Here is a 12,101-nt window from a genome sequence, read left to right on the forward strand (position 1 = left end):
TTATTAAAATGATTTTTGAAAAAAATCTGAAACAAACACAAGTAAGATAAAAAAATAGATTTTATTTTTGGGAAAAACAGATTTTTTTGGTGAAAAATCTGAAACAAACAGACCCTTAACCACCCAATTCCTAAGTAGAAATTTTTTTTTGGTTACATATATAAACATTGATTAATTGCGCTCCGAGATGAGTTTGCTATGATTCTTACAAGAGCACGATGTTATCTATCATCTTAGTAATACGGCCTACGACAATGAGAAATAAAATAATGGAACTACAAGTTCCATAATCTGGTTCTATACCAATGCGAAATTCTCCTAAATCTACCTTAGCAGTGCTGTTGTAGGGCAAAGAATGAAGCAACACACTACGCTGTGTCGCCGTCTATCATGGGACTAACACCTCTACCTCCACTCGAGTAAAATAGCAAATGCATAGCACAGCCATATACTCTGACATGCTCTACTAGCTTATCAGTGCTTCTAGAAAGAAGCTAGAGGCAAACAGGTTACTTATCATGCTTGTATCAACCAAACTACCAAATTCGGTTCGTTTTTCCATACTACTAGTGGACTAAAATCAATATGGTCCACATATTATGGGGACCACATGCGGCGCATAGAACATATAATGTAGCATGCTAGCAAACATGAAAGAAAAATGAGAATATGTAGCAAAGCGAAACTGTTCTCTGCACAAACAATTATGTTTCCAGGTGCTAAGAACATATAAATATCCCAATATACAGGGAAAAAGTCGGACACATGTTTAAAACCCGTCAACTATCAAATATTTAATAAATATATCCACAAAAGAAATTGACGGAACAGAAACGCACGAAAATGGCACAACATAGAATGTCTAAGCAACTAACTAGCTAGCTGTCAAGCATAGAGTTACAGCAGTGAGAAGAAGTAACTCACAACCCTACAATATTCAAGGCCGAACCCTCTTATTGTTGCATGCAGGACACTTGTACTGCTTGATGTGCTCCGCTCGGGCAGGAGTGATTTTGACACATTTTCCATGATACCATTTCTCGCATATGTCGCAACAGATCCAGAACTCATCAGGTGCTTTTGCATAGCTCTCACCACATGCAGCACACTCCCCTTGATCTTCTTCATCTTCTTCATCAATTTCATCATCTTCTTCTTTTGCCGGCGGCTTTGAATGCTTTGCCGATTCAGATGCACGCTGCATGAGGAAACGATCATAAATGACATTTATAAGCAGATAACTGACAACAACTCCATTCAGCCTTATTATAGACATTTCCTACTTCTATTCAAGAAAATATATATGAATGTACAATAAGGACAAAGCTAGTGTTTATGCTTTGCTAGAGTACAAAACAATGAATAATCCAACTACGATAATAAATAAAAAACTAGAAGAAATAAATATGACAATATACAAGAGGGACAGTTAAAGGATTTTTACCGCTTTTGATCCAGACTTCGATTTGTTGCTGTTGTGGCTCGAGCCTGATGTCTTTTCCTTTGCCTGTTTCTTAGCAGATCCAGTTACAACCTCAAATATTGTTGGCAAATCATTAATCAGAGTGAAAAGTCGTTTCCTACATGAAGAGTTACACTTAATCACATATCAGGATGCAAATAGCAAGTATATTTGATTTGGATGAACTAATTTTATTTTTCAATTTGGTTAACTTGACACTCATCAACACACAAGTTCTGTGTACCATTACACATTCACACCCACACAGAAAATTTTATTGCTAACATCATGTCTCATGTGAACGACGCACTTGCACTCACAAATTGTATTGCTAATAACATGTCATGCAAACAATGCTAAGCATCAAACAAGCGGATGTGCGTGGAAATTTTATTGCTAACAGATTGTCATGTAGATACATGAAAACAAGCTAAGTGTTAAAAATACAATTTTCCATAAAAATAGAAAAAATTAAAATCTCAGTTGCAAATTATTTACGAGGACGATTCCTTTCTGATGACCACATGTGATGTGACTAACAAGAAAGCAGTAAACTATACTGCAAAAAACATTTTGATCCGGCTTATGATAAGGAAAATAAGGAAATTGAATGCCATAAAAATAGTGCCTTGTTTTGATTTCGAAGTATTTTTCCATTTTCTATTGCATAACATAAAACTATATGCTAAATATACACGGTAGATGGATCTTGTCAATAATATCATGAAATTTTGTCATGAATGAAAATCTCTTCATGTGTGAAATATGCGTATCCATGCATCATAAATAAGAAGAATATGATAAATACGGCATAGATACACAGCAGCAGAACAATTTCTAAGTCGTCCTCTGAACACTGTCTCTTATGATGCATGGATACGCATGTTCATCAACTGAATCTTTATACGAAGCATACGACTGACAAGTTAAATCAAATCAATTTTTCCAAATAAGAAACATAAGTTCAAGAATAACATAAAGAATTGGAGAAGAGAATTTTCATACCTGTCAGCTCTGTCAAAACCAAATCTTGCCCCAAAGTAGAAAGCAACTGAGAGTAGCCAAGTATCACTGTGAACAGCGACTAAAGATAGCCAGTCCTTTTCCTGCATTCCATCCCTGGCAAAATTGATGCCCAATGCAGGTTCTGGAAGTTCGGGAGGAACTTCTTCAGCAGGTAAAGCAACTTCCCATAACTCGCCAGGATATCCATACAGGCAAAGATTCTCCTTCTCTGATGTTCATGTTAAAGAAAATACATCAACAAAATTCATAATGCAGTCTACATCTATTAATGTTTTTTTCACTACCTATCAATTACATAATTAAAGAAATCAAACATATGAAAGAGAAAAAAAGAGGCAAATATGCATAGATGAAGGGTTAATTCAATGATTTTTAATTTTTATATTCTTCAAAAAGAAATCAACGAGTTTTATTTTTTCTGGATTTGGGCTGGATTGGTATTGGATTTGGTGCATCAGTTGAGGATCCGTAAGATCTCACAATCCAACCAAATCTATTTGGATAAAATTCTACTCGGATTGGGATCATTGCAGTGATTCAAAAACACAGAATCATATAGTTATACATGTTAAATCACAATTTTTACAGCATTGAAATAAAATCATAAAATCATAAGAATATTATGGCATTTAATAAAATATAATGTTCACAAGCATACTCATTCCTTTTTAAACAATGTGAATCCAAAATCAAATACACAAAGGGTTTATGAAACAATGGGATTTTGATAATTCATTAACATTAGTTTAGTCCAAAATCATTTCGAAAACATAGAGTCTAAGCTGCTCTTAGGGTTTCACATAGGGCAAAATTTCATTAGATTCAACTTCTAGCAAACAAAATATATACCCAAAACAGCGATATATGTAGTCCTAGTGCGGACAATAAACACAAACAAGTTCATCCAAACGGTTCAAAACAATCAGAACATAGAATCAACAAAGATTGTAAATCGGGAGAAGCAAAACATGATTTCAGTCATTTCGATTTGGGGAGTTGGTGAGAAAACCACTCATATAAATCAACATACAACAAGCAGGAAAAACAAGTCTGTCCTAGTGACAATATTGTCAAAACCAGACCGACCAGTTCAACTGGTTCAGTCACGGTTGGTTCACAGTCTTATAGAACCAAAGATTGAATCAGGTTGAACTGCAGTTGGTTCAATCAATGGTTAAACTACTAATTGAACCAATTGAACTCGGATCGATCTCCGATCTGGTTCTAACAACATTGCCCAGCGACAGTGAAACATCAATACACGCACACCCAGAAAAAGAATTACCCAAAATCTTTAACATAAATTCACACAATTCTCAATTTCCAATTTCTGGAAAAACATAAGTTGACACAATCACTTTATTCCAAAAAAAAGAAAAAAATTTTAAAAAATCACAGTAAAATTGAACTCAATTCATCATCGTTAAATTTCATTTTTCTCCAAAAAAAACCCTAATTTTCATCATTGACACACAAATCCGCAAACAATACACTAATTAAGTAAACAAATTAAAAAAAAAAAACATAAATTGAAACTGAACACAAACAAAAACATAAATCGAAACAATCTTAAAACATAAATAAAGATCAAAGTTCAAAACCCTAACCAGGATCACACTGCTGATAAAATTCATCAACATCTGCAACAACAACAACAAAAAATAGCAATTAAAAAACCAAAAAATCAAAAATCAAAACAAAAATCAAAATGTAAACAAAAACAAGAATTTAGCGAGAAATACACACCAGAAGTGAGAGCTTTGATCAAGCCAGCTCTACGACCCTTGAAGTCACGGAAAACAGCCTCGACAGTACGAGGGTCAAACTGAGGTCCACCACCACCACTAGCAGCAACTTCCATAACCGTTTTCTCTTTCTCTTCAAAAAAGTGAGAATTGAAAAGAAAAGAAGTATGAAAAGTAAGAGAAAAAAAGGAATTAGGATTTTGATTTTCTTCAGCAGCAGCAGCTGAAGAAGAAGATGAAAATGAGAGGGAAAGAAAGACAGTAAAGCAAATTTATATAGTAGGGTGTAGATAGAGATGGATCTGATTAATTTGCAAATTTTTTTTTTAAGAAATTATTTATCTTTCATTATATTTTAATTTGACTATATTCAAAGGTAACTGTTATTATTAATATAAAATAAAATTAAAATTTTGGTCAATAAAAGCTTTTTCTTTTTTGATAAGTTTGGTCAACAAAAAAGTTCAACTCTTCGATTAAAAAATTATGTTAGGTAAATGTAAATTGTTTTGACAGATAATGAATTAGTTTTTTACTTTTTTTATTTTTATGGCGACACCAGAATATATTAAAAGAAAGAAATCAAAATGTAAAGAGGGGATATAAACCAAACATTCAAGCTAGCGAAATCTAAAACAAGGAAATTTTTTTTTCTACCCCAACAATTATCAATTTACTCCAACATTAATTTTGAATGGACGAATTTACCATCATATATAAACTAAAACCCTGAAGAAAAAAATTTGGTTACCGGAACACTTTGAAAAAAAGTGTTCTGATATATAAATTTTTTTTTTGGTTACCGGAACACTTTGGAAAAAAAAATGTGTAGGTATGTAAAAAAAAATTACTTACATTACATACCTACACACTTTTTTTCAAAGTGTTCAGGTAAAAAAAAAATTAGAAAAATTTTATATACCTGAACACTTTTTTCCAAAGTGTTCCGGTAACAAAAAAAAATTTTACATATCAGAACACTTTTTTCGAAAGTGTTTCGGTAACCAAATTTTTTTTTTCACAGTTTTAGTTTATATATGAGGGCACATTCGTCCATTCAAAATTAATGTTGGGGTAGGAAAAAAAATTTGTAAAACAAGAAAGACTTAACAATCGGTTTAGGCAGTCCAAGATAACAAAAATGGGTTTTTCCAATTTTGCAATGTAAAACATTAGACACTACGTGCACCCCCACCAACATATATACTTTTATGAAAATTAATTTTTAAACCCGACATCAACTAAAATAATAATATGATGACCTTTATAGCTCAAATATTTACATCCAAGTAAATGATCAGATGTTCAATTATTGGCTCATGTGTATGAAAGAATTCAGTTGAGATGCAGGGAGAATTCCCCTTATGCGTTTCATAGAAAGCTTGGTACTTATTTTTTATGTGTTTGAAATTCTAAAATAAATATTTTTAAGAAAGTAATAAATGCTTTATTGAAATTCTAAAATGATAAAATAATTGAGTGAAGACTCATTGAAGTCCTTTACAATTTTTTGACAGGTCAAATCAATCTCTGACAAAAATAAAATACAAATTAGTCCCAGACATTTTAAATCTAGGAGCAAACTAATCCCTGAATCATTATAATTGAGAGATTAACTTTTCCAACGAGACAACCAAGATTTAATACGATTAACAACTGGTTTCCAAATATCAAGTCTTGTAGGATTACTCATATAGGTAGCCCAAGATAACCAAAAGGGGTTTTTCCAATTTTGCAATGTAAAACATTAGACATTGTCACTAACCAGGAAGCTGACATATGCACCCCCGCCAACATATATACTTTTATGAAAATTAATTTTTAAACCCGATATCAACTAAAATAACAATAGGATGACCTTTATAACTCAAATATTTTCCCAACTCCGGTCAGCAAAATTTAAAGTACCATAAAGAAATTGTAAGTGGGTCACCCTAAAAGACTAATCCTCCACGACCGGAAAATCAGAAAAAATACTAGCATGCATTGAAGCCTTCGGCATAACACTCAACTCTTTCGCTGCAATAAGAAAAAGGAATGGTGACAAAGGAACACCTTGCCTCAAACCCCTTTCAAATTTAAATTCATCCGTCGAGCACCCATTTACTAACACTGACGCCAATGCTAACACCCATATAATCTAAAGGAAAATTCATCTTGGCAATAACATAAAACAAATAATTCCACACCACTGAATCATAAGCTTTCTCAAAATCCACTTTGAACACAATCATCTCTTTCTTCTTATTTCTAGCCTCATCGACAGTCTAGTTAGCAATTAAAATATCATCTAGAATCTAATGTCCCTGTACAAATGTTGACCGGTTAAAAAGGGGCCCATATATAATAAGAAAAAGGAAAAATAATTAAATTGTAAATAAAATAAAAGAAACAAAAAATAATAATTATCATTGTAAATAACATAAAAAAGAGAATAAGGGAGGGATTCGAAACACTTAACCACCCCGTGCGTCTACTTGCACAACCTTTTATTTTAATTGTCCTTTATTTACTTGTTATTTTCTTGAATTGTTCTTTACTTTTAATTGCAAAACTCTCTCAAAACAAACAAAGCGAATGCAAAACACTTTACTTTCTAAATTCCTAAGCGAAACTAGTAATTTTGGCACAATCTCTGTGGAGACGATAACTTACTACTTTATTATTTGATAACGATTATGTGCACTTGTAGAAAAGTTGCATCAATATGCAACCTCGCTTAATCAGGAATCAGGGATATTAACCCCGACCAGAATGCTTTTGTTGAAATTAACCTTCAAACCTGACATAGTCTCGAACAACACAAGAACAACCCGCATAGTACGGACATTAGCCCAACTTTTAACCCCTAACAAGACTGTATCATCGGCAAACTGGAGGTGCGAAATAGAAATCGGATTAAGCTCACCAAAATTATACCCCGTAAACAAGTTGCGCTCCACCAAGGCCTCCATCAAAACGTGCAAGCCCTCAGCAGCCAACAGAAAAAGGAAAGGGGATAACGGATCCCCTTGTTTTAAGCCCCTTTCGAGAGAGAACTCATCTGTTGAGCTGCCATTAACTAAAACTGACGTTGTAGCCATGCAAACACATTCTTTAATAAACTTCCTCCACAGGGTTTGGAAAGACATTCTTCCCATAACGACATCCAGATAACCTCAGTCCACTGAATCGTAGGCCTTCTTAAAGTAAACCTTAAAAAGCATCAATTCCTTCTTAGACTTACGCGCCTCGTCCACCACCTCATTCACAATGAGAATTCCCTGTCCTTTACAAACGCAGTTTAGGACTCGGAAATCACGCTACCTATCACTAAACGTAGCCGATATGCTGAAACTTTCCCCATAATTTTATAAAGGCATCCCACAAGCGAAATGGGCTTGAAATCGTTCAGCCGATGTGGGCTGTCAATTTTAGGAATCAACGCAATGAAGGTGGAGTTTAAACCTTTGTTCAACTTGTTGTTCCGGTGAAACTCCGATATAAAGCGCAAGACATCGCCCTGAAGCTCATCCCAAAAATCCTTGATAAAGCCAAAATTGATCACGTCAAGACATGGGCTTTTGTAGCTATTACAGTCCCACACAACTGCCTTCACATCTGCAGCCGAAAAAGATTTGGTCAAACTACTGCTCTCCCGCAGGTTTAGCCTTTTGAAAGCAAGATTATCCACGCTAGACCTTTCCATATTAATGACCTTAAAGTGAGAAGCAAAATGCGAGGAAACAACTTGCCGAATATGAGTGACACCCTCCAGAGTAACACTGCTCACCTGAATAGAAGATATAACATTCCTGCGCCGATGACTAGCAAGGACCGAGTGGAAATACTTGGAGTTTGCGTCCCCTTCCTTGAGCCACAGCGAGTGAGACTGTTGCCAGCAAATGCTTGCAGTCAGCTGAGAAAGCAAGTGAATGCAGACGTGACCTCAGCTGCTGATATAATGTCCTCCCCCCCCTTCTGATCAAGGGTCAAAAACCGACCTTTCAGAGACTCGATCCGGCTAGGTAAGTTCTAAGTATGAGTCGTATGCCAATCTTTAAGGGCCACCTTAATCATCTTAAGTTTTTTCCTTAATCACATAACCGCCACAACCATCGACCTGAAAAGACTTCCACTTATCTTTCACAAACTGATTGTTGTCGGGGATATCCTTCCAACAATTAAGCATCCTCGATGGATGGGGGCCAAGACAAGCACTACTCCTCAAAAAGTATGAACCTATCAAGGCGACTCATAGAAAGACCATCCCCTTTAAACCAAGTAAACTTACGGCCGCTCAATTGGAGATCAATCAGAGTGTTATCTTCGATAAAGCGATTGAAAGGGATATGATCCAAGGGACGAGGCCCACCCCTAGAAGAGCGCCTTTCGTCAACATTCTTGACAACATTGAAATTCCCACAAACACACACCCTCATCCTCCCCAATGTTTGAATCCGCGCAGAAAGCGAATCCCACAGCTTTTGCTTCGCCCCGAAGTCATAGGGTGCGTAAACATTTGCCACAACAAAATCCTCTCCATACTCAAGGAACCGACCATGACACCAAAGAACATGCTCGCGACTCTCGGTCGACTACAACTCTACCTCTCAAGAATCCCAGATAGTTAGCAGACCCCCCGACGGCCCTACTGAGGGGTGGTAGGAAAAAGCATGGGGTGAGTTTCCCCATAGAGACGTACAAAGAAAATCGTTGCAGGTTTGCAATTTAGTTTCCTGGATGCAAAGTAAAAGCGGGTTCTAGTCACGTACTAGCTTGCGGACCTCCTTCCGCTTCTCTAACCCACCCAATCCTCTAATATTCTAATTAATAATCTTCATCACACACACACTCCCCTGAAGCCTCATACTTACCCTTTCTAGCCCGAGAGAGCACACTGAACATGTTCACATTATCTCCTTTAAACTTAACCCCAATAGCTTTCTCTATCCCCAAAACATCGTCCACGGCTACTGATCATTGTCGTACGCGGTCAAAAATAATTGAATTTATAAAATGTAGTAACAAGGTAGTTAACTTTGGTCGTCTCACAAGGACTCTTAAATCAGTCTAGCAATATTATAATCAAGTAGAAATCGTAAAAAGGGGGGTTAGGTTTGGTTTCGGTAATTGGAAAATAAAGAAAATAGTTTGATTGATAATAGTTATGAAAAATATATTAATGGCTTAATTAGTAAAATAGTCCTTAAAGACATTTTTTGTTTCACATTGGTCCCTTAAAGAAAAAAAGGTCCGAATAGGTCCCTTAAAGAAAAAAAGGTCCAAATAGGTCCCTTAAAGACAAAACTGATTAACAGACCTATTCGGATCTTTTTTTTTCTTTAAGGGACCTATTCAGTCATTTTTTTCTTTAAGGGACCAATATAAAACCAAAAATGTCTTTAAGGGACCATTTTACTAATTAAGCCTAGATTAATCTACTGCTCGGAAATTTTAGGCTTATCATCAATTATCATATTATCAGTTCCTAAGCGGATTTAATTCTCTTTCGATCACAGAAACGATTAACAAGCATATTCGATTCTGTATGAGTTGTATTCCTTTTGTTAGATACCGAATTAAGCACACGACATACAGAATTAAGCAAACGGTTAAGATCACGTGAGTTAACGAATAAGCTAAGTTAAAACACGACTACCTTAGGAAATATATATAAATCAATCGAAATTAACAAATCATATTCTATGAAACTTGAATTAAGCAAACAAGAACAAGAACATAATTGAAAAAATATATATATAACTGAATAATATAGTAGATCAACCCTAGTGGCTCAAGCGGCCATTCTAAAGAATATAGTAGTTTTTCGTAGAAACTTGAATGAATAAAATATGAGAATTGAGGCTCTATTTATAGTATTTTTGACTTGGGGAGCAAGTACCATCGTGGTACGATGTAATCCATCGTGGCACGATGAAGACGACATAATTTGATTTTCGCTCCAACATGAAAGTTGTATCTCTTTGTCTTAGCTTTCCAACGTATGGTAACAGGCCCCAAACCGATACTCGGAGCTCCAATTATGGCATGCAGAGTGAGAAGAGGTCAAACTGGTGTTTATTCATGAAATAAGTAATGAAAACAAAATAAAAGCAAAACTATCATAAACTTAGGAAACACATTAAAAACACTATAAATGATGGGAGAAATCATATAAGTGTCATAGCATAAGATAGAAGAAAGTGCATTAGAAATGCATTGATCAGCTACCTGTTCATTACCCTGCATTACCACCCAATGTTTCCAATCATTATTGATAGAGGCTGGGTTTTCCGTATTTTAGGTGGAGTTGGGGCATAGCGGCATTGGCACAATGTTGCGGTGTTGAGAGAGTGAGAGTGGGTCTATGCTTACCATTTGCTCACATCTAATCAAAGAAATCACAGTTGTTGAAGATTTATGTTGATATGAGAGAGAAAGAGTAGAGATATAAGATAATGGTAATGATTTCCATTTCATAAAGACTAGAACAATAGTCTATAAACCTGGTTTTGTTTCCTTCCTCGTGGATCTAGAGATCGAGTGGGGGGAGAGAGATGAATGATATTAGAGGATGCGCCGTTGGACCATCTAACGATTGATTAATTAGATGTTTTTTATTTAGATTTACTTTTTTTGAGAATTAGTTTTTAACACAAAATTTGTACAAGCTGATAAATGCGCGTACAAAATTGGTATACCTATTAACACAAAATTGGTTAACACAAGCAATTTGGTGTTAACTATTTGAAGCAAACTGTGCATGATAGTTTACACCAAACTATTCGTATTACAATTTCTATGTTTAAGTTATGCATGAAGCATGTTAGAGAAACTTAGAGGGATTAACATTTGGGAATTTTCATCAATTTCATTATGATATCAAAAGTGTTTCTTTACAATGAATGAAGGTCCTATAAGTAGTGTACACATAATTGCCAGCTGGCAGTGCCATGTCAGCAAATCCTAACTAACTAACTGCCATGTCATCACTAAGCTAAAACTAACTTCTAACAGACTGGTGCCACATCAGCACAGTTGTAACTGACTAAATCATTCTTCTTTAGTTACAATTATGATGATTAAGTACATACTCTAATATCCCCCCTTCAAACTCAAGGGGTTTCATGACTAGGGAACACTTTGAGTTTGCATCTGATTGTACCATAATTGGAAGGAGAGAGAGGCTTAGTGAGTGGATCTGCTAACTGATCAGTTGCAGGGACATGGAGCACATGTAGTTTCTTTGAAAGGACCTTTTCTCGGACAAAATGTATGTCAAGTTCAATGTGTTTGGTCCTGGAATGGAGGACTGGATTGTGAGCAAGTGACACAGCACTGAGATTGTCACATAACAGAGTAGGAGTGTGATAAGGGACATGAAGCTCACTGAGAAGAGACTGAATCCATAATAAATCAGCAGTGGTGTTTGCCATGCTCCTATATTCTGCCTCTGTGCTGGATCTTGCTACTAATGGCTGCTTTTTAGAGCTCCATGAGATCAAATTTGAGCCAAAATATATGCAAGAGCCTGAGGTGGATCTTCTATCATCTTGGTCAGTTGCCCAATCAGCATCACTATATGCTCTGAGTGAGAAAGGAGGACTTGAAGGAGAAGGATGCAGCAGGAGACCATGATTGCTAGTGCCTTTAAGATACCTTAAAATTCTTTTTACAGCTTTCCAGTGTGTCTCAAGAGGATTTGACATGAATTGACACACTTTATTCACACTGTATGATATATCAGGACGAGTTAGTGTTGCATATTGAAGGGCACCAACTGTGGATCTGTAGAGAGATGGATCACTCATAGAGTCAGTTCCAAATTTGCTGAGTCTGCAGCTACTAACCATGGGTGAGCCAATAGCTTTGCAGTTTTCCATCTT

The 12,101-nt window shown here is 35.7% G+C and overlaps 2 protein-coding genes across 2 annotated transcripts; both read right to left on the minus strand.

Moving 5' to 3' along the window:
* Nucleotides 1-670: 670 nt before the first annotated feature.
* Nucleotides 671-4,594, minus strand: LOC123885449 (PHD finger protein ALFIN-LIKE 4-like). Its single transcript, XM_045934737.1, has 5 exons — nucleotides 4,235-4,594; nucleotides 4,096-4,128; nucleotides 2,468-2,696; nucleotides 1,445-1,580; nucleotides 671-1,198 (listed from the first exon to the last, which is right to left on the minus strand). Exons 1-5 carry the CDS (start codon nucleotides 4,347-4,349, stop codon nucleotides 938-940), a joined length of 774 nt encoding a protein of 257 aa, XP_045790693.1. The 5' UTR covers nucleotides 4,350-4,594; the 3' UTR covers nucleotides 671-937.
* A 2,362-nt stretch (nucleotides 4,595-6,956) lies between these two features.
* LOC123886082 (uncharacterized mitochondrial protein AtMg01250-like) lies at nucleotides 6,957-7,373 on the minus strand. Its single transcript, XM_045935421.1, has one exon. It carries the CDS (start codon nucleotides 7,371-7,373, stop codon nucleotides 6,957-6,959), a length of 417 nt encoding a protein of 138 aa, XP_045791377.1.
* Nucleotides 7,374-12,101: the final 4,728 nt, after the last annotated feature.

Source organism: Trifolium pratense, linkage group LG5 (genome assembly GCF_020283565.1).
Source record: "Trifolium pratense cultivar HEN17-A07 linkage group LG5, ARS_RC_1.1, whole genome shotgun sequence".
Taxonomy (NCBI): Eukaryota; Viridiplantae; Streptophyta; class Magnoliopsida; order Fabales; family Fabaceae; genus Trifolium; species Trifolium pratense.

Bases quoted from the DNA above. Each gene is read 5' to 3' on its own strand.
- LOC123885449 (XM_045934737.1), bottom strand. From the start codon at position 4,349: ATGGAAGTTGCTGCTAGTGGTGGTGGTGGACCTCAGTTTGACCCTCGT. The intron at 4,129-4,234 runs GTGTGTATTTCT...TTGTTGTTGCAG, and splicing joins GATCAAAGCTCTCACTTCTG to ATGTTGATGAATTTTATCAG. The intron at 1,581-2,467 runs GTATGAAAATTC...CTCTTCATGTAG, and splicing joins GGTTTTGACAGAGCTGACAG to GAAACGACTTTTCACTCTGA.
- LOC123886082 (XM_045935421.1), bottom strand. From the start codon at position 7,373: ATGGGAAGAATGTCTTTCCAAACCCTGTGGAGGAAGTTTATTAAAGAA.